General features: G+C 41.2%; 1 protein-coding gene across 2 annotated transcripts in view; it reads right to left on the bottom strand.

The window, feature by feature from the left end:
* The window catches only part of YEATS2 (YEATS domain containing 2), a 29,511-nt gene that overhangs the window by 2,574 nt on the left and 8,643 nt on the right, over positions 1 to 18,294 (bottom strand). The window contains exons 11-25 of one of the 2 annotated variants that reach the window (XM_075268917.1): positions 17,886 to 18,107; positions 17,523 to 17,620; positions 16,541 to 16,648; positions 16,250 to 16,405; positions 15,476 to 15,734; positions 15,095 to 15,256; positions 14,170 to 14,279; positions 12,385 to 12,534; positions 10,731 to 10,904; positions 8,709 to 8,901; positions 7,934 to 8,033; positions 7,632 to 7,705; positions 6,506 to 6,588; positions 5,705 to 5,906; positions 4,833 to 5,056 (exon numbers count right to left, since the gene is read on the bottom strand). In XM_075268917.1, coding sequence (XP_075125018.1) covers positions 4,833 to 5,056; positions 5,705 to 5,906; positions 6,506 to 6,588; positions 7,632 to 7,705; positions 7,934 to 8,033; positions 8,709 to 8,901; positions 10,731 to 10,904; positions 12,385 to 12,534; positions 14,170 to 14,279; positions 15,095 to 15,256; positions 15,476 to 15,734; positions 16,250 to 16,405; positions 16,541 to 16,648; positions 17,523 to 17,620; positions 17,886 to 18,107 — 2,315 coding nt within the window. The remainder of the gene's footprint in view (positions 1 to 4,832; positions 5,057 to 5,704; positions 5,907 to 6,505; positions 6,589 to 7,631; positions 7,706 to 7,933; positions 8,034 to 8,708; positions 8,902 to 10,730; positions 10,905 to 12,384; positions 12,535 to 14,169; positions 14,280 to 15,094; positions 15,257 to 15,475; positions 15,735 to 16,249; positions 16,406 to 16,540; positions 16,649 to 17,522; positions 17,621 to 17,885; positions 18,108 to 18,294) is intronic. The other variant, XM_075268918.1, reaches the window with a different exon arrangement.

Below are 18,294 nucleotides of genomic sequence, written 5' to 3'. Positions count from 1 at the left end.
GAAAGAACGGCAGCAGCCGTAGTTGGGATACCGTGACCCTCTTACTGCTGATGAATGCCTCTGGCGTGTCGATGTAGCAGACGCGTTCTGCTAACTTAAAAAGGGCACCGGGCGGCCGCTCATTGGCTCATCCCGCGCCTGCGTGTTTGCGGCTAATAGGAGACTCCGTGCGCGCATGCGCACTGAGCGTATAGTGACGATGTATGCATTGCGGCCGTACGTAGTGTGGCGCATGCGTGTTAGAGGTAATTATTTTTCATTTTATTTTTCACATTGTTGGCATATCCAGTTCTTATTTCCTACCTACTCCCATCATTTTTGTCCAATATACACTCACCGGCCACTTTATTAGGTACACCATGCTAGTAACGGGTTGGACCCCCTTTTGCCTTCAGAACTGCCTCAATTCTTCGTGGCATAGATTCAACAAGGTGCTGGAAGCATTCCTCAGAGATTTTGGTCCATATTGACATGATGGCATCACACAGTTGCCGCAGATTTGTCAGCTGCACATCCATGATGCGAATCTCCCGTTCCACCACATCCCAAAGATGCTCTATTGGATTGAGATCTGGTGACTGTGGAGGCCATTGGAGTACAGTGAACTCATTGTCATGTTCAAGAAACCAGTCTGAGATGATTCCAGCTTTATGACATGGCGCATTATCCTGCTGAAAGTAGCCATCAGATGTTGGGTACATTGTGGTCATAAAGGGATGGACATGGTCAGCAACAATACTCAGGTAGGCTTTGGCGTTGCAACGATGCTCAATTGGTACCAAGGGGCCCAAAGAGTGCCAAGAAAATATTCCCCACACCATGACACCACCACCACCAGCCTGAACCATTGATACAAGGCAGGATGGATCCATGCTTTCATGTTGTTGACGCCAAATTCTGACCCTACCATCCGAATGTCGCAGCAGAAATCGAGACTCATCAAACCAGGCAACGTTTTTCCAATCTTCAATTGTCCAATTTCGATGAGCTTGTGCAAATTGTAGCCTCAGTTTCCTGTTCTTAGCTGAAAGGAGTGGCACCCGGTGTGGTCTTCTGCTGCTGTAGCCCATCTGCCTCAAAGTTCGACGTACTGTGCGTTCAGAGATGCTCTTCTGGCTACCTTGGTTGTAACGGGTGGCTATTTGAGTCACTGTTGCCTTTCTATCAGCTCGAACCAGTCTGGCCATTCTCCTCTGACCTCTGGCATCAACAACGCATTTCCGCCCACAGAACTGCCGCTCACTGGATGTTTTTTCTTTTTCGGACCATTCTCTGTAAACCCTAGAGATGGTTGTGCGTGAAAATCCCAGTAGATCAGCAGTTTCTGAAATACTCAGACCAGCCCTTCTGGCACCAACAACCATGCCACGTTCAAAGGCACTCAAATCACCTTTCTTCCCCATACTGATGCTCGGTTTGAACTGCAGGAGATTGTCTTGACCATGTCTACATGCCTAAATGCACTGAGTTGCCGCCATGTGATTGGCTGATTAGAAATTAAGTGTTAACGAGCAGTTGGACAGGTGTACCTAATAAAGTGGCCGGTGAGTGTAGGTGATGGCTCATTGTCTTCTTGTATTGGGACTACCGATCCACCCACTCACTGACATTATGTCAGATAGACTCCCCATACCTACGCAACGGAGCAGTGTCTGTTATCTCCGCGAGGACCTCTAACACGCATGCGCCACACTACGTACAGCCGCAATGCATACATCGTCACTATACGCTCAGTGCGCATGCGCGCACGGAGTCTCCTATTAGCCGCAAACACGCAGGCGCGGGATGAGCCAATGAGCGGCCGCCCGGCGCCCTTTTTAAGTTAGCAGAGCGCGTCTGCTACATCGACACGCCAGAGGCATTCATCAGCAGTAAGAGGGTCACGGTATCCCAACTACGGCTGCTGCCGTTCTTTCTTCCATTTTTTCTTCTCTATGCGGGCCTGGTTCGGCGATACTGGAGGTAAGGACCCCTGGGCAACGAGCATACATGTTTCTACTTATGAAGTAATCAGACATTACAGCTCATATGTTTCCAATTTACCCTTAGGCTACATCAGGCCGTTCATCTAGCGCTTACCACTGTGCTGGCATTTATATATTCATTCAACTCATTTCAGATGAATTGTTGTTTATTATTACTCACTATACCTCTGGTTATGTATTCTAACTGAATGATTTGTGTAATTGTATTGGTATATCCTTATCTGCTCCCTAACAATGAGCTTCTCTATATACTGGCATACCATCTGCTGTTACAACCGACTCCTCTGGACATGGCTTACTATGTGTTTTTTTATGTTTGTTTGTTGTTGTTCTGTTTATCCTCGTTTGTACGTGTAATTTTGTAAATACTGTATATATGACATCACCTGTGAGTGAATAAGCATTTAACATTGGGCTATTGCGCTTTATTGTAGAGTCTGAGGAAGGTCTTGTGACCGAAAAACGTTTTACTCAACTTTACGTAAAATAAATAAATGAAGTTTGAACACAACTCTTTGTGAAGTCTCTCTATCTAACATTCATATCATGTACTCCGACAATTCTCTTCATGTAATAAAACTATATATATATATATATATATATATATATATATATATATATATACATATATATATATATATATACACTAGCTGTTACCCGCGACTTCGTCTGCGGTGATTGTAGAAGTGGGTATATACAGGCGCGGGTAAGGTTTTCGTACTGTGTATAAGGGATGGGATATGAAATGTAAGTTTGTATCTTGTTTTTGCTGTAATTCTGAGAATACGTGAGACTTTTGTGTTGAAGTTACTTTGTATTTGAGCTGCTATATATATGGTGTTGTGAGAAACTTTACATAGTGACTTTGGGACAGAAGTATTTGAAGTTAGCCCTTTCCCGCCGATGGCATTTTTTGAGTTTCGTTTTTGACTCCCCTCCTTCTAAACCCCATAACTTTTTTATTTCTCCGCTCCCAGAGCCATATGAGGTCTTAATTTTTGCGGGACAAATTTTTCTTCATGATGCCACCATTAATTATTCTATATAATGTACTGGGAAGCAGGGAAAAAATTCAAAATGGGGTGGATTTCAAGAAAAAATGCATTTCTGCGACTTTCTTACGGGCTTTGGTTTTACGGCGTTCACTGTGCAACCAAAATGACATGTCCCCTGTATTCTGTGTTTCGTTACGATTCCGGGGATACCAAATTTATATGGTTTTAGTTACATTTTGACCCCTTAAAAACAAATCCAAAACTGTTAAAAATTTTTTTTTTGAAAAGTCGGCATATTCCGACAGCCGTAACTTTTTATACGTCCGTGTACGGGGATGTATAGGGCGTCTTTTTTTGCGGGACTGGGTGTACTTTGTAGTTCTACCATCTGCAGGAAATGTTATTGCTTTGATCACTTTTTATTCAAATTTTTATCAGAATCAAAACAGTGACACTTTTGACCATTTTTCCCGCTACGGCGTTTACCGAACAGGAAAAATATTTGTATAGCTTTGTAGAGCAGGCGATTTTGGACGTGGGGATACCTAACATGTATATGTTTCACAGTTTTTAACTACTTTTATATGTGTTCTAGGGAAAGGGGGGTGATTTGAATTTTTAATCCTTTTTTTTTTGTTTTTAATATTTTTTTTAACTTTTTTTAAACTTTTTTTTTGCATTTATTAGACCGCCTAGGGGTATTGACATGGGTGGGCGGTGTCGCGGATTGTCATAGCGGTGGGGGTTGGCAAACATGGCTGCTCTGGAGCGTTAAAGAGAGCCTCCTGGAGTATCGTTAAGGTGAGGGGCAAAGTGGTAAAGTATATGTATATGTGATTGTGTGGGGTTAGGGGCGAGGCTGTAGAGGGCAATATGAATTTTGTGGCTTGCTATGGTCCAAAGTGTGTGAGATTGCAGAGATGGTGATGTGAGTTTGGGGTTTGTGGGGGTCCTGGGAAAAATGTATGTGCGCTATTGTGACGAAAAGTAGCCTATTGCGCAATGGGGTGTATTAACTATGTTTGTGGAAAATTTCAGCCAAATCGGTCGAGCGGGTTTTGCGTGATTGACTAACAAACATCCGAACACACAAACCCACAAACATCCAAACTCACAAACTTTCACATTTATAATATTAATAGGATATATATTTTTATTTTTTTTTCCAAGCCTGTGTCCGTTTTATATTGCAAGTTGCACCTAAAATGCCCTCACTTTCTACTGTAGCCATTCAGTACAATATAATAGCGGTATGCTTTGTAGAATAGTGTGTGGACAGGGTTTCTATAGTCACATTCTGCTCTGCTTTAGTCTATTATTTATCTCGGTTTTCTTTTTAAAGAATACTGAGGACAATGGAGCTGTATAACATGTCCAGTATAATGGAAGTGAAAGAGAAATTTTGTTTAAAAAAAAAAAAAGTTTTCCCCTATACACAAGGTTTACTTGCAAGGGTAACTAGTAAAGTGATGACACATTGCTACCAACCTCTGGGCCCCCTGTGATCCAGAAAATGGAGGGAGGTGCAGTGCTGGTTTAGCACTGGGACCCTTTTCAACTTGTATTCTGCATAACAGCGCATATGGTCACCTACTATACAGTGACCTGCAGCTGGACCCATTCCCCTTAAATAGGGTGACACTGCTGTTCCCTGTATAGCTGGTGGCTGGACATGCAGTTATGAGAGAACAAACAGTGAACGTTTCATTCTCAGGCTCAGTGGGGAGGGTCTTCACTCACCATAAAGAAATGTTACAACATACACATATGCCATCGCTTTATAAAATAGGAAAATTCTTTACAAATTCTGCATAGCATGTAACAAATCTTCAAGCAGTCTGTTAACCCTTACCTCCTGTGCTGTGTCTCTGATAAACTCACACGATAGGCTCGGGGTCAAGTAAACTTTGACATCATCTCCCTCTTCCTTTTCTTTTTTAACCTGAGGTTTGTGTTCCACCTCTATGCTGAGGATATCAACATCCTCTTCCACTTCTTTCTCCTTTTTCAGAACCTTCTCTAGTTCCTCCACTTTCCTACAGAGAGCGTCAGGGGAAGAATAGGAGGAGGGTAAAGCTGAAAAATAAGAAAAAGGCATAAATACTTGGAAATGTACAGACACCAATTTACATAAAATAAAAAGATCACAATAACTGTATTCTGCACAGGCGCCTTGTCTTGTCACTACAAGCTTTTCGGATTACAGAGTCACCAAAAGATACAAGTTAATTTTTTTTCTTTCTAGTCTACGGCAGAAACATTTGTGCTACAGTACTAAACACAGATATGTTTCTCACCGCTGTGAATATGCCACAAATGCCTGGGATGAGAATACCCCTTTAAAGGGCCATCAAGGACAAAGGGATTTAAAGGAAACCAAAGAAAAATCTCTGTATGTCATGCATTCGTTCTCTACTTATGGCCTACACTTGACTTAACACAGTGGACCAGTTTTCTGCAGCATTTCTATAAGGATTATATATAGTGGAGATTTCCACTAGAGATGAGCGAACACTGTTCGGATCAGCCGTTCCGAACAGCACGCTCCCACAGAAATGAATGGAAGCACCTGGCACGTACACTTTGCCGGGGGCTGGTCGCCGTGCCAGGTGCTTCCATTCATTTCTATGGGAGCGTACTGTTTGGAACGGCTGATCCGAACAGTGTTCGCTCATCTCTAATTTCCACAAAACCCCATCACCTGGAAGTAATAGCCTCATTTACCTGCTTCATGATCAATGCGGGTCAGCACGTCTTCAAAAGATTCCCGCTCATCATTGGCATTCTCAGGATCCGGGGGAGTATAACCATGAATTCTGCACCAGTGTACAATTTCCTTGGTCTTTAATGGAGTAAAGTTACTAAATTTTGCTTGCTTTTCTATGATTTCTTGTAACATCTTCTTCAAGGTAATTGCTCGTTGCCACTAAAGAAAGTACATTTACATATTATATAAATTACAAAAGTCACTAAACTTTTTCGTTAAGCCAGAACTCCAGCACAAAAATATTATTATACTACTAATAAAATAAAAAAAACTCTTGTATATATGATGCGCGCCATATTAATTAGACTGTTTTTTCACCTTGCCTGTTAAAGGTGCACAACTTAGCAGATAAGGGGAGTGGCATGTCAATAAGGGGATGCGGCTTAACATGCAAAATTATTGAAGAAAAGTAAGAAAAATAAGTCATATAAAATCAGACTAGACAGTGTAAAGATCCACCAGATTCGTCAGTCAGTATCAGCCAATGTGATAAATCTGGTATATTTTCAGGCTATTCTAGTCTAGTCTAGAATGTAATGTCTAAATCTTTGATGGGATTAGTAAATTTGCCCCAATCTCTTATGTCAGATTCCTATGGAGTCCAAAAATAAAACCGCTATAAGCTTCTGGGAAATAGGAGACTATGTAGAGAGGTGCATTGGTACCTCTTACACCTATACAGATGCTATAACAGTCAGTAATACATAGTGTTTCCACCCTTATAATGTTATTTAAACTAAATCTAAAATGGCACATACCTCAGACGCTCTTCTTTTACCGATGTGCCAGCTATAATACTGCTCCAGGGAACCTGCACAGTATGGGTTACTACCATCTTCATCTGTGGAAAGCGAGAATTACAACCCAGACATTTAATACTAGTATCTTCTACATAAATATTAATACATTTTACTTACAGAGAAGGAATGATATGACATCACTCCACTAAATGTTATGATTTTGATGCCAGCATTGCATATACATCTGGAGAAATATGGACTTGTACATAGAAGATAAACCAAACTGGCTTATGGTCAATAAGGGGTTAAAGCAATAGCCACCCGCTATTTCATATAGCTAGTGGTCTCTAAGCTAAACTGTGTTGCTCATATGGAATAATGTATACAATTCTGTATGGTCTGGAAGAAAACAAACACCAATGGGGAGTTTTATAAAAATATAAAGAAATGAACTGCCCATAGCCCATGACCCAGATGTTAGACCCCTGCCCATATTCGGTTGATGAACTATCCTAAGTATAGGTCATCGATTATTAAGTCCAGGAAAACCCCTTATAATAGAACTTCTGAAATATGGTGATACCAGTCTCTAGTAGAAAGTGAACAAAGTGGGGCAAATTTATTAAGACTGTTGTAGTGTATGCCAGTCTTATTAAATGACCCGATTGGCGCAGGGACCAAGAGATGTATGCAGAGGCTGCGGTCTCTTTAGAAATTTATCGGAGGTCCTGGTAGTCCGAATGGAAAACTACAGCAGGTACGATATGCTATAGATTTCCATACTCTCTCATGGCATGAGCTTTAGTAAATCAGTCAGGCTGAGGTGATCCTTGTCCCGCAACACCTACATTCCCAAAACAGTAGCAGGTGGGGCGCAGGGGCACATTTGGCGCAACAAAGGGCCTGGTGTCAAATGTATGCCTCATGTATGCCTCATCCAGACAACTGCTCTGGTTCTAGAATTTAGTAATGGAGCCATTATGTAAGAATTTTAATTTCCATTACATAACAGCTACATGAAAGAGAACTCTTCTGCATTTTAGGTCTTGAAACGGGAAAAATACAATGTCATCATCACAGAGAAGAACAAAAGCCCATTCTAGGACAAGAAAAAAAAAAAAAAAAAAAAAAAGACATTTCCTACCTCTTTCCCCTATAAGTGGAACCTTCTTTACAGTCGCAGTTAGCAGCTGCTTGAAGTTCTGGAGATGTTCTGTCCTGTAATATTTACAAAGTGGCATTACCATCAAGAAGCAAAACATACAACTTGTCACATAGGCTCAGGTAAAGGTGGTTGTGGGGGAGGTACTGGCTCTCATTGAAGGGACCCCAATGGTATATATAGACTTAACAGGCTGTCATGGGGATGTGGTATGTAATGGAACACCTATGGGTAAGAGGGATATAGGACTAAATGATAGCAGGGGGTGGATCAAAGATATTTACTTGACTGAGCTGGATTCTGATTCCATATTATCTTCTAATTTTACCGCTGAAGAACCAGTGTGAAACAGCAACGTGTTACTGGAGTCTGGATCAGATTTAACTGGAAAACAGGGAAATGCAGTTTAACAACAGTACAAAATCCACAGAAGTAATGCAAGATCAAAAAAAAAAAATATAACCACACAAAACAAAAGCTCCAGATATTATTTATATATTACGCTAGGTTCACACCTGCGTTCTGGTCTCCGTCTTCTGCATGCAAGAAGACGGAAACTACAGACCGGGTCCGGCCGTGAGCGGTGGTGAGCGTTTTATGCTCTCCGCCGCGAACCCGGGTTTTTTAATCCGGACACAGAGTACTGCATGTCCAACTGTGTCTGGATTAAAAAACCCGGTTTCACGGCGGAGAGCATAAAACGCTCACCGCCGCTCACGGCCGGACAGCTTTCTCACCCATTCAAATGAAGAAAGAGAGAAAGAAAAAGAGTCCTGCAGGTTTCCGTCTCCTGCCTCTGTTTTGTGCAGGAAACGGAAACCTGCAGAACGGAGAGCACAACGCAGATGTGAACAAGCCCTTACAAAACTATAGGAGTAGTCTCGCATCAGAAGAAAAGGTTTTGCTTTTTACCCAGAAACAGGGCCACGTTGCATTTCGTATTGCTGCCAAACAATATGGGAATTTTGGCAATAGTTCTCTTTTACATACACATACAATATAGCTCTAAAACAAATATACCAGGTGACAATTTGAAGAATGGCCGCTAGATGAACATACCTGGTAACATAGCAGTGCTGGGGACAGGGCTGAGTGTGGCTCTGGATGACAGGACTGGAACCTGCAATGTACCAGGTTTACTAACCCCCACAATCTTCACTTGGCCGCTGTTCTGTGCTGCGCTGGGCTGCTGTACGTGGGTTTTATTGGATGATGACGCAGAAGGAGCAGAGGTACTTGACCCTTCAGGAACCTGAGAAAAGAAGGTTGCAAGATAATGAAGTGAAGAAACAGTCATAGAACATGGTGGCAGAAAGGAGAAGTGAACACCCTGTAGAATGGTGTATAGTACATTAGTTCTCCATGAGCAACTTTAGGAAATATGTAGTTTAAGACTTTTAGTCCAGCGCATGGACATGTTAAAAACTACAACTTTCAAAGAGACAATACACTGAAAATCTACAACTCCGCACTGTGTTACCCCTGCGTTATTCCTTGTGGATATGTACCAATAAATTTACAGCTAGAGGTTTCCATTTCCTACAGTTTGAGACGGTCAACACTGGTTAATCCTCTAAGGCCTCGTTTTTTTCTGGATCGCACACTGACCCATTCATTTCTCTTGGCCTATGCACATGACCGTGAATTACATGGATCAGTGTGAGGACCGAAAGTCTGGGCCGCAAAACTCAGGACAGGTCCTATTTCTGTCTGGTTTTGTGGCTGTGCTTCCATTGAATGAATGGGGCTGCTGAAGCACGGCCTGCACACAGATGACTTCTGTGTAGCGCCCGTGCTGTTCAATCATGGCCGGAGGGTAAACTGTGACAAGGACAATGGTAACACTCCGTTGTCAATTTATTGACAATTTTCCAGGAGGAATAACACAGGAATTTTACCGCAAAGTTACAAGAAAAATATTTGCTAAAACACAAAATATCTGTTCCATGATGAGGTGGAAGGGAAGCGTTGGCTGCTAAGAAAGGTTGGTAAGAAAGGTTATGACATAGAGGTCAAGGTTTCTAAAAGTCTGGGCCAAGAAAACGGGATTAGATATACACAGGAACTGACTAGTTCATATTTTACATTTTTGTAAGTAAGAATGTAAAATGAAAGGGGCAACAAGACTGGTAGACACAGGGTCTAGTTTTCTTCTGTAATGAGACTTTATATAAGTCTTTCCTAAAGAAGGGAAAATCTCATCTACCTCAGACCTTTCCACCTCACCATGGAACAATACTGATATGACGGCAAATTAATAACTTAGAAATTTATAGATTTTTGAACCCAACATCAGAATCTTGTAATAATGTGAAAACAATCCTCTAAAAAGTGATCTGCAAATCTCTTACAATGATTAAACATGAAATAACTGAATATATATGTATTCTGTTTCCCATCTTGTATGTTGTGAAATTCAAGGTTAGTGGTCATATGACTTTGTCCTTTTCCCACAAAGTGGCCCAGGCTCAGTATCTGCCGATAGAGTCAGCCCTCAGTAACATCTTTCTGACACAGTTAGGGGTAGGATCACAATATGTCCGCTGCTTACATCCGTCATAGGATTAAAGTGACGGACATTATGTGACTGATGCAGATGGAGCCCTGCATGCGATGACTCTTCTGTTACAGAAGTGAGCAAATATGAGAGAAGAAAGCTTCCATCATGTTTATTTTACATTAGTGTCTATGGGAACGGACACAAGATGGAGGGGCTTCATCTTTTTCCAACACTCTACTACTGTTAATGTCCGTTGCCCTCATCCTCTGACAAACAAGAGCAATGGACGTCTATAGTGGTACTGTGTTACTCTGGATATAGTTATATATACACTACAATACCTTGATTTCATTTCCTATCAGCTTATTAACCCATTATGTGACCTCTAAAACCAAGAGGCTTTTCCAGTGATTATGTCAATGGAGAAACGTGTTATAAATGTAGTTATTTTGTGTTTCATCATTGTAATGAATGCAGAATCAGTTTCTAGAGACTTGTTTTCACTGTGATATTATACTTCTATACATACACACAGAGGAAAGAGTGGCTATATACAGACTCTCTTGTGACTCTAGCGGTACCTGTTGCGCAGGTCCATTTGCAGACACGGCTGGTAATGATGTGGTACTTGTAGTTATAACACCACCTGCAACCCTTAGTAGTGTAGTACCAGGCTTCTGTGTCTGAGATGTCACTGGCAATGACTTTAGTACATTTTCAGATATTTTTACCAATCCAGAAGCACTACTGTTTGCCTGAAATGTGATTGAAAATGTGAGACCACAGCGAAAAAACACATCACAATAGCATGGCTCTCCTTATTTCTATACCATTTACAGCTGCAGATTCACTTTAAAAAGGGTATTTCCATCTGGGAAATTCACTGCATATCCCTATAGGCAGAATCTGCTATATTTAGACCACCCACAGGCGTAAATGGAGAAAGATGCAAATACATGGCCACCTATGCACTCACAATGGCTACAAGACAAGGGTTGAGGACCCCTATTCTTGAGATAGGTGCAGGGACCATAGTTTGGAATCACACTGGAGGATTTGCCATAAATATTCCAGATGGGAATATGCCTAAAAACAGTAAGCTATAACACACACTGCAGTATAAAACATGTCTTAAGCCCAGTTCACATCTGCACATGGGTTTCTGTTCGGGGTCCTCTTGGGGACTCCCCGAATGGAAAACTAATCTGCATAAAAAAGCGGCTACCTTGGGAAACCCGTGGACCCATAGACTATAATGGGGTCTGTGTGGTTCCTGCCCGATTTTCGCATGAAAAATCTGGAGAGAAAAGTGCTGCTTGCAGGACTTTGCTCTCCGCATTTTTCATGCGTAGAGGGGAACAGAATCCCCGAACGCAGATGTGAACTGGGCCTTAAAAGAGAAACATGTCAAAAGCAACCACCAATTTACAATAACCTTTAGAAAAGAATGTAAAGCTCACAGATTCTGAATTTTTATCTTTATACACATGCACATTTTCCTGCTGTATACCAGCAAGCCAGCTGAGCAATACATAGAGGACACATCTAAAGAGCCACAGGATTAGTCTTTTTTTAATGTATTGCATGGCCAGGTTTTGGGCACACAGCAGCAAAAAGTGAAATAGTATAAAGGAAAATAAATACAGAATGTGCTGATGTGTCCAAATCAAACATCAGCTTTTGTCCCTATAATAAAAGTGGACTTTGGGCATATAACAGTAATTATTCACTTAGTTGTCTTGTGCTACGGTTCTCTTAACATAGTGGGCATCAAAGAGACATGTATGAATACTACAGCTGGGTGAAAAATCTTTAAAGTGAATCTCCATCTTTGTTCTAATGTCATTTTTAGGTTGAAAATCTGGTGTTGAAAAAGGACTCTGTACTTCTAGCTTTTCAAGATAAAATGCAGGCTGCCTAGTGTCACCACTAGAGGGAGCACTGAAGCTTATTGTATACTGTCTCAATGTATGATAGAGTTAGGCAAGTTCCTGAGCTGCTTCCTCCTGTGGCCACTGCAGCTAGCCAGCATGTTAGGTTGTCAAATTTTGTCTATGCATTGTATTTGCAGCCCGGTATTTGACCACTGTTAACTCATATTAGACAGCAGTCAACAGATATATATAATAAAAAATAAATAAAATCAGAATGGATGTGACTTTAAGGAATACATTAGCTGCTTTTTTCTAAATGACGTACTAACCTGACTAGAAGAAAAGAGTGGTCCGTCCTTACCTGTGTAATAATGGTGCCTTTCTGTCCTGAGCTTATTTTCAAAGTTTGCTGTCCCTGTGCAGCGGCTCCTGCACCTCCTTGCGATGCCACGTTCGAGGTGGCTTGCTTTCCCGATGCCTGTGCAGATGGCTGACCAACTAAAAATGTTCCCTGCCAAAAAGACACGAGGCTAAGCATGCTAATCCACAATAACGTACTATAAGTAATACTGCTAGAATATATTCATTATATTTTACGCTTTGCATCTGGAAAACATGGATTCCTATAAATTCCTCTAAGATATTAGGTTTTCAGTGACTAACAGTCCAGGTGGACATACTCATTAAACTACTATCTAATATATATTGGGGGTATCCTGACTTTCCCCTGAGGAATACAAAAACCAAGCATTTTAGCTTTCAACATGCCCATTATTTCAAGGGAAATAAGGCAATACCAAAGGTGTATGCTAGTGACTTACTCCTCTCTCCCTGTTGAGAACATGGGCACACCTGAGTGAGAAAAGTGTGCACGTGTATTGGTGAGTTGGTAGAAATAACTGTTGGTTGAATAAGTGTTCGCCAAACAGCTATTTAAGGGTATGGCTGATAAGGTCATAGTCACGTTTCTGACTAATTGACCGACAATCCCAGGAAACTGTTGTTGTCCTAATTAATTAGGCTGAGTGCCAGGCGGTAAAGAAGTCACACCACTCTGTATTGGTATTCGTTCTTTTCTCAATCAAGGTCGGGGGACACTCGTCCACATCAGGGAGAGTGTGTGCCTACATAGGCAGTACAGAGACTTACAAGTCATTCCTGCTCCGCTAGGGATTATGGGTCAAAAATATGCAAATCTATTCTCCTGGATGGAATTAGGAGAACAGAGTGCACTCTGTACACCACCCTATAGAGGGCAGCATCCTTAACATCATGAACGACTCAGTTATAAAGTCTTTTAATCATGATGTGGATTTAATTGCCAAATCAGTATTTCTGTCCCAAAAGGAACAGATTCCCAGCTATGGACAGCGCTGTTTCGGCCTATTGGGCCATCCTCAGCATAGCGTAGAGATACTGATTTGGCAGAGTGAGAGACTATAGACCAGGGTCGGGGGACACTCGTCCACATCAGGGAGAGTGTGTGCCTACATAGGCAGTACGGAGACTTACAAGTCATTCCTGCTCCGCTAGGGATTATGGGTCAAAAATATGCAAATCTATTCTCCTGGATGGAATTAGGAGAACAGAGTGCACTCTGTACACCACCCTCATTTTTCTCAACCAAAGAATGTATACTGGCGCACTTTTTATTTAGACCATGGGGTTAAACAGTAGCAGAGAAAGGAAGTGATATAACAACATATTCATTCCTGATTGGTATGGTACAAGTCAATGAAAAAGAAAAAGTTTAAGCAGTGCCATATATAGCCAGCTGCTCCCGATGCTGCGTGGTAACCTTGGGGAGCTGTCTTGTGGCAGCAAGTCAAGCATTTGTTTTTCTTGCACCCTTCCTGGATGCAGGCTCCATCTTATCATACAGTATAACATTATATCCAGTTTCAAGCATAAGCAACTATATCTAGCATTCAACTTTTAAGGATAACAATGTTTTTCATACATTACATGATTATAAACTTCACATGGCCACCTTTGTAACCTGTACAGCAGAGATGCTGACCTCTTACATTACAGGGATGTGCAACAGAGCTGTCTAACGCCCTGCACAGGGTGTCTGGGAGGAATTCTGTGTGGGGAAAAATTGTGCTGAGCCTTCATTCTGAGGATTGTATAGTCATATACCTACCTGAGGAGTCTGTTTTAGTATGTAGGAGGTGTACGTGAGATGCTGGGGTAACCCAGACGTGGTGTTTCCTGTGCTTGAGCCACCACTTGTAGATGCCCCTGATTGGAGGTCTGGAAAAGTAGGATGTTAAGAGGTTAAAGGCAAGAACCTTGCTTAGTAGCAGATTTTAACCTGTAGCATGATGTACATAACACTAACCTATACCCAAGACCCTGCTCTCTGTATAACTAAGAGTATATCAAGACACAAAACCAGAAAGTTGTTTTTTTTTTAATGCAGATTGTGAGCCCCATATAGGGCTCACAATGTACATTTTTCCCTATCAGTATGTCTTTATAGTATCGGAGGAAATCCACACAAACACGAGGAGAACATACAAACTCCATGCAGATGTTGTTACTGGCAGGATTTGAACCCAGGTCTCCAGCGCTGCAAGGACGCAGTGCTAACCACTGAGCCGTGTTGCTTCACAAAAACAGAAAGTTATGGCCCCTGAAAATGGGGAAGCAAGTGCAATTTCTAATTAAGACCATTTGCAGCATTACTTAAAGGGGTAAGTTTGATGGCCACACACTGTATTAAAGGACATCGATATTAATAGAGAGTCCCCTATTAGGAACACCCCTCTAATGTATGTTTGACATCAGACAGCCATCATAAAATGCTATATTTTTAGCAACAAACCCTTGTGATAACAGCTGGCGAGAAGCCAGGGCTATTTTTGCCATCTAAGTAATGTAAACCACAACATGACACACCCACGACCATGACGTATGTGTGTACAGTCTTACTCATTTTACGAGGGTAAAAATGGTCATCCCTATAGATAGCGATTTTATTGAAGTCACACAATACAACCATTCATCTGGTTTATACTACAAAATGAATATATGGAAGTACAGGCATAGAGAAAGAAGTCACTTACTGGCGGTGCTAGCAGCTCTCAGAATTGCCCCTTGGGGTATTAGCAAAAGTTTTCCTTTACCAGAAGTAGTCTTACTGTTGGTGGTTAGGTATAATTTGGTTCCTGGTGGAAGATTTGCCAAATTACCTAAATTTGTTGATGGCAATTGTAAGGTTGCCATAACTGAAGAGAGAAGTAAGAAAGGAAATATAAAAACTATTGTAAAAATATGTCATAAATAAATTTCTAAACACCTTCAAAAAACTATCACAGGTTTCGTACCTTTTCTAAGGAAACCAATTGGGTCATTTACATTCAATACTTTTCATTTGTAGGGCAGTATATGAATATGACAATTTATACATCTAAACCAACAGAGAAATCCTATTAATAGGTCTGTACCTGAGCCTTGAGATCCAGTTTTCGTAGTTACAGCAGATGTGACTTGTGTTTTTGATACGTTTTGTGTGGCTTGAGATAATACATTGGCACTAGCGCTGCTTACAACAGCTTTTGCTACTCCTTGAGCAACAATCTGCTTTGCCCCTACAGCTTTGGCAGCTGAAGAGCTGGATTTGGCAACAAGTATCTGGCCACCACTGATAGTCACAGAAGGTTTAATTGAGGCCTGGACTGCCGAGCCCACAGGGATGCTAACAACCTGGGAAAGGGAGACAGGAAAATGCTCAGGAGCGAATGCAGAGTAATATATAAGCAAGCGTTGTACCAATAATACCAATACTCCAGAGAGCGGCAGATGAACTTTCCATCGTCTTGTTGCAAAACTATATTACTACATAATATTTTAATATCTTATACCGAAAATTAAGTTGTCCTGTGGATTTTACATAAAATACAACAACATGAACTGACATGTCATATGTGGAATAACCGATGTGACAATTACAGCCACAGGAAATCCTAAAGTTCTTTCATATTATTGATATTGGGGATTTTTTTTTTTCTTCAAAGACATAGTCAGGATCCTAACTAGTCTAGCAGGAATCCCCAATGCCAGTATCACCAGATGACCACCAAATCCTGGCAAAGACAGAATCCTAACCATACAGAAATATACTGTAGAAAAAAAACTTGATGGGAAAGCTATTCGCAAATAGGAGCATATAAATTGTTAATATTATAAATCATAGAGCATACGAATGCAGAAGACCCTACCTTAGACCCCTCTGTAGTGTTTATAGTCTTTTGGGGTGAAACAGCAATCATTTGGTTGCCCTTCACAGTAACAATCTGCGGTAGAGATGGCTGAGACGTTGAAGGAGTTTCTTGCTGTTGTTGAGAGCTTTCAATAGGCTCTTGCTTAATGATGACCTAAAACAAAGTGTCAGAGTATGTTGAATATTGCTGGTATACAAGCCTTCATCTGACAGATAACATAACCTGTAACAAAACCTATTGTAAGTAATTTCCCTAAACAGTTGGAAGATTAAGATGGACAGATGTTACCTTTGTGAAAGCGCCAAGTCCTCCCGCCACTGGTTTTGGACTCTGGGCTTTTGAATGACTTCCGATAGGACAGAGTGGAGGCATTGCTGCAAATAGAGACTCCTCCTGCTAAGAGAAAAAGGGATTGCCAAAATGTGCCATAGGAATTACAGGATACAGAATTACACAGAATAGATAAAAAGCAATAGAATATAACTTAAATTGATTTTCTATGTGTTACTGGTGGCCTATATTTAGGACAGGACACAAATATTTCAGTAGCGGGGTGTGACTTTCAGCATCCCTTCCTCCAAACAGCTGTTTAAAGCTCCAAACTTGGGCTGGTGCTGTTCTACTTCAAAAGCTATGATGTCACGTCCGCTGGCCATGCTGCAGCTCATTGTCACTGAAATGAATGGCACGGAGATGCAATACCACACAAAACTGCTAGACAATGTAGCCACAGCACTTGCATGAACAGCACAGCCTCTCCAAACAAGTGATGTGGTAGGCATGCCTGTAAACCTCCATCAAAATAACACCCGATACTGATGACTTATCATAAGGGTAGATTATAAAACTGGTGTAATCAAAGCAAAAGGTGGCTACTTTGAAGAACCTAGAATATAAGACAGATTTTCAGTTGGTTCACACTTTTTTGTAAAGTATATAATTCCACATGTGTTACTTCATAGTTTTGATGCCTTCAGTGTGAAGCTACAATTTTCATAATCATGAAAATACAGAAAACTCTTTGAATGAGAAGGTGTGTCCAAACTTTTGGTCTGTACTGTATGCGAAGCTCTTATACATCTCCCTTCTGCTCAACCCATTCCTGGGTTTGGCTCAAAAAACGCAGCAAAATCTGCAACAAAAAAAAAAGCTGCATTGCCGCAATATGGGGCCTCAGCCACAAGGATTAAACAACAGAAGAAAAAAAAAATAACCCAGACTTACACATCATCCAACTAATATATCCATCTTAGCACCCATTAATTTTTACCTTTATATTTTGAGTAATGAAACTGCTGCCATGTATCTTGGGTAAAGGCGAACGTGTCCCAGCTTGAGATACACCGGAGTGCTTGCTTGTAGGACTGCCTGAACATTTAGAAAGAAACCATACTCTTCTGGTGACAATTTATAAAATTCAGACCATTGGTCAGTAATCTTCAACATGCAAGCTGTTGATACTACCCAACTCCCAGCATGCTCCATTCACTTCTATGGGAGTTTTGAGAACCACTAAGTAAGTGTGCATGTTAAGAGTTGTAGTTTCACAACAGTTGGAGTGCTAAAGGTTGCTGACCCCGGACATAGAGAAATAATACAAAATAATCCATTTTAGCAGCAAAAGAAGCCTTACCGGACACAATTTTGCAGCTCATTGTAATTGGCTGGAAAGATTTGCTAGGTGATTCAGCCAAGCTTGTTGCTTGACCCTGGGGGACAATCTTACAGCTTGCAGTGATAGGCTGGAAAGCAGTGCTGCCGTGTGCTCCAATAGTAAATCTCTGGGTCATTTTAGTTGGTGTACGCTCAAGTGAGGAGGGTTGTGTGTAAACGGTTGGGTCCGCTGTGCCATATCCTTATTATTTGAAAAAGAACATGAGTATAAAATTACCCAAAGGTCAAGAGAATCTGCTCCATAACTCACTCACTGTCAATCACAAGTATCAACAGTCTCAAATAGGACATTATAGAATAGGGTAGAATAGTACTGACCAGTACAGATGTAAATAAAATGAGTTAGGTAAGAAAGAAGCTTACAGTTT

Source organism: Leptodactylus fuscus, chromosome 3, assembly GCF_031893055.1.
Source record: "Leptodactylus fuscus isolate aLepFus1 chromosome 3, aLepFus1.hap2, whole genome shotgun sequence".
Taxonomy (NCBI): domain Eukaryota; kingdom Metazoa; phylum Chordata; class Amphibia; order Anura; family Leptodactylidae; genus Leptodactylus; species Leptodactylus fuscus.
This window is presented reverse-complemented; position numbering and strand designations above follow the sequence as displayed.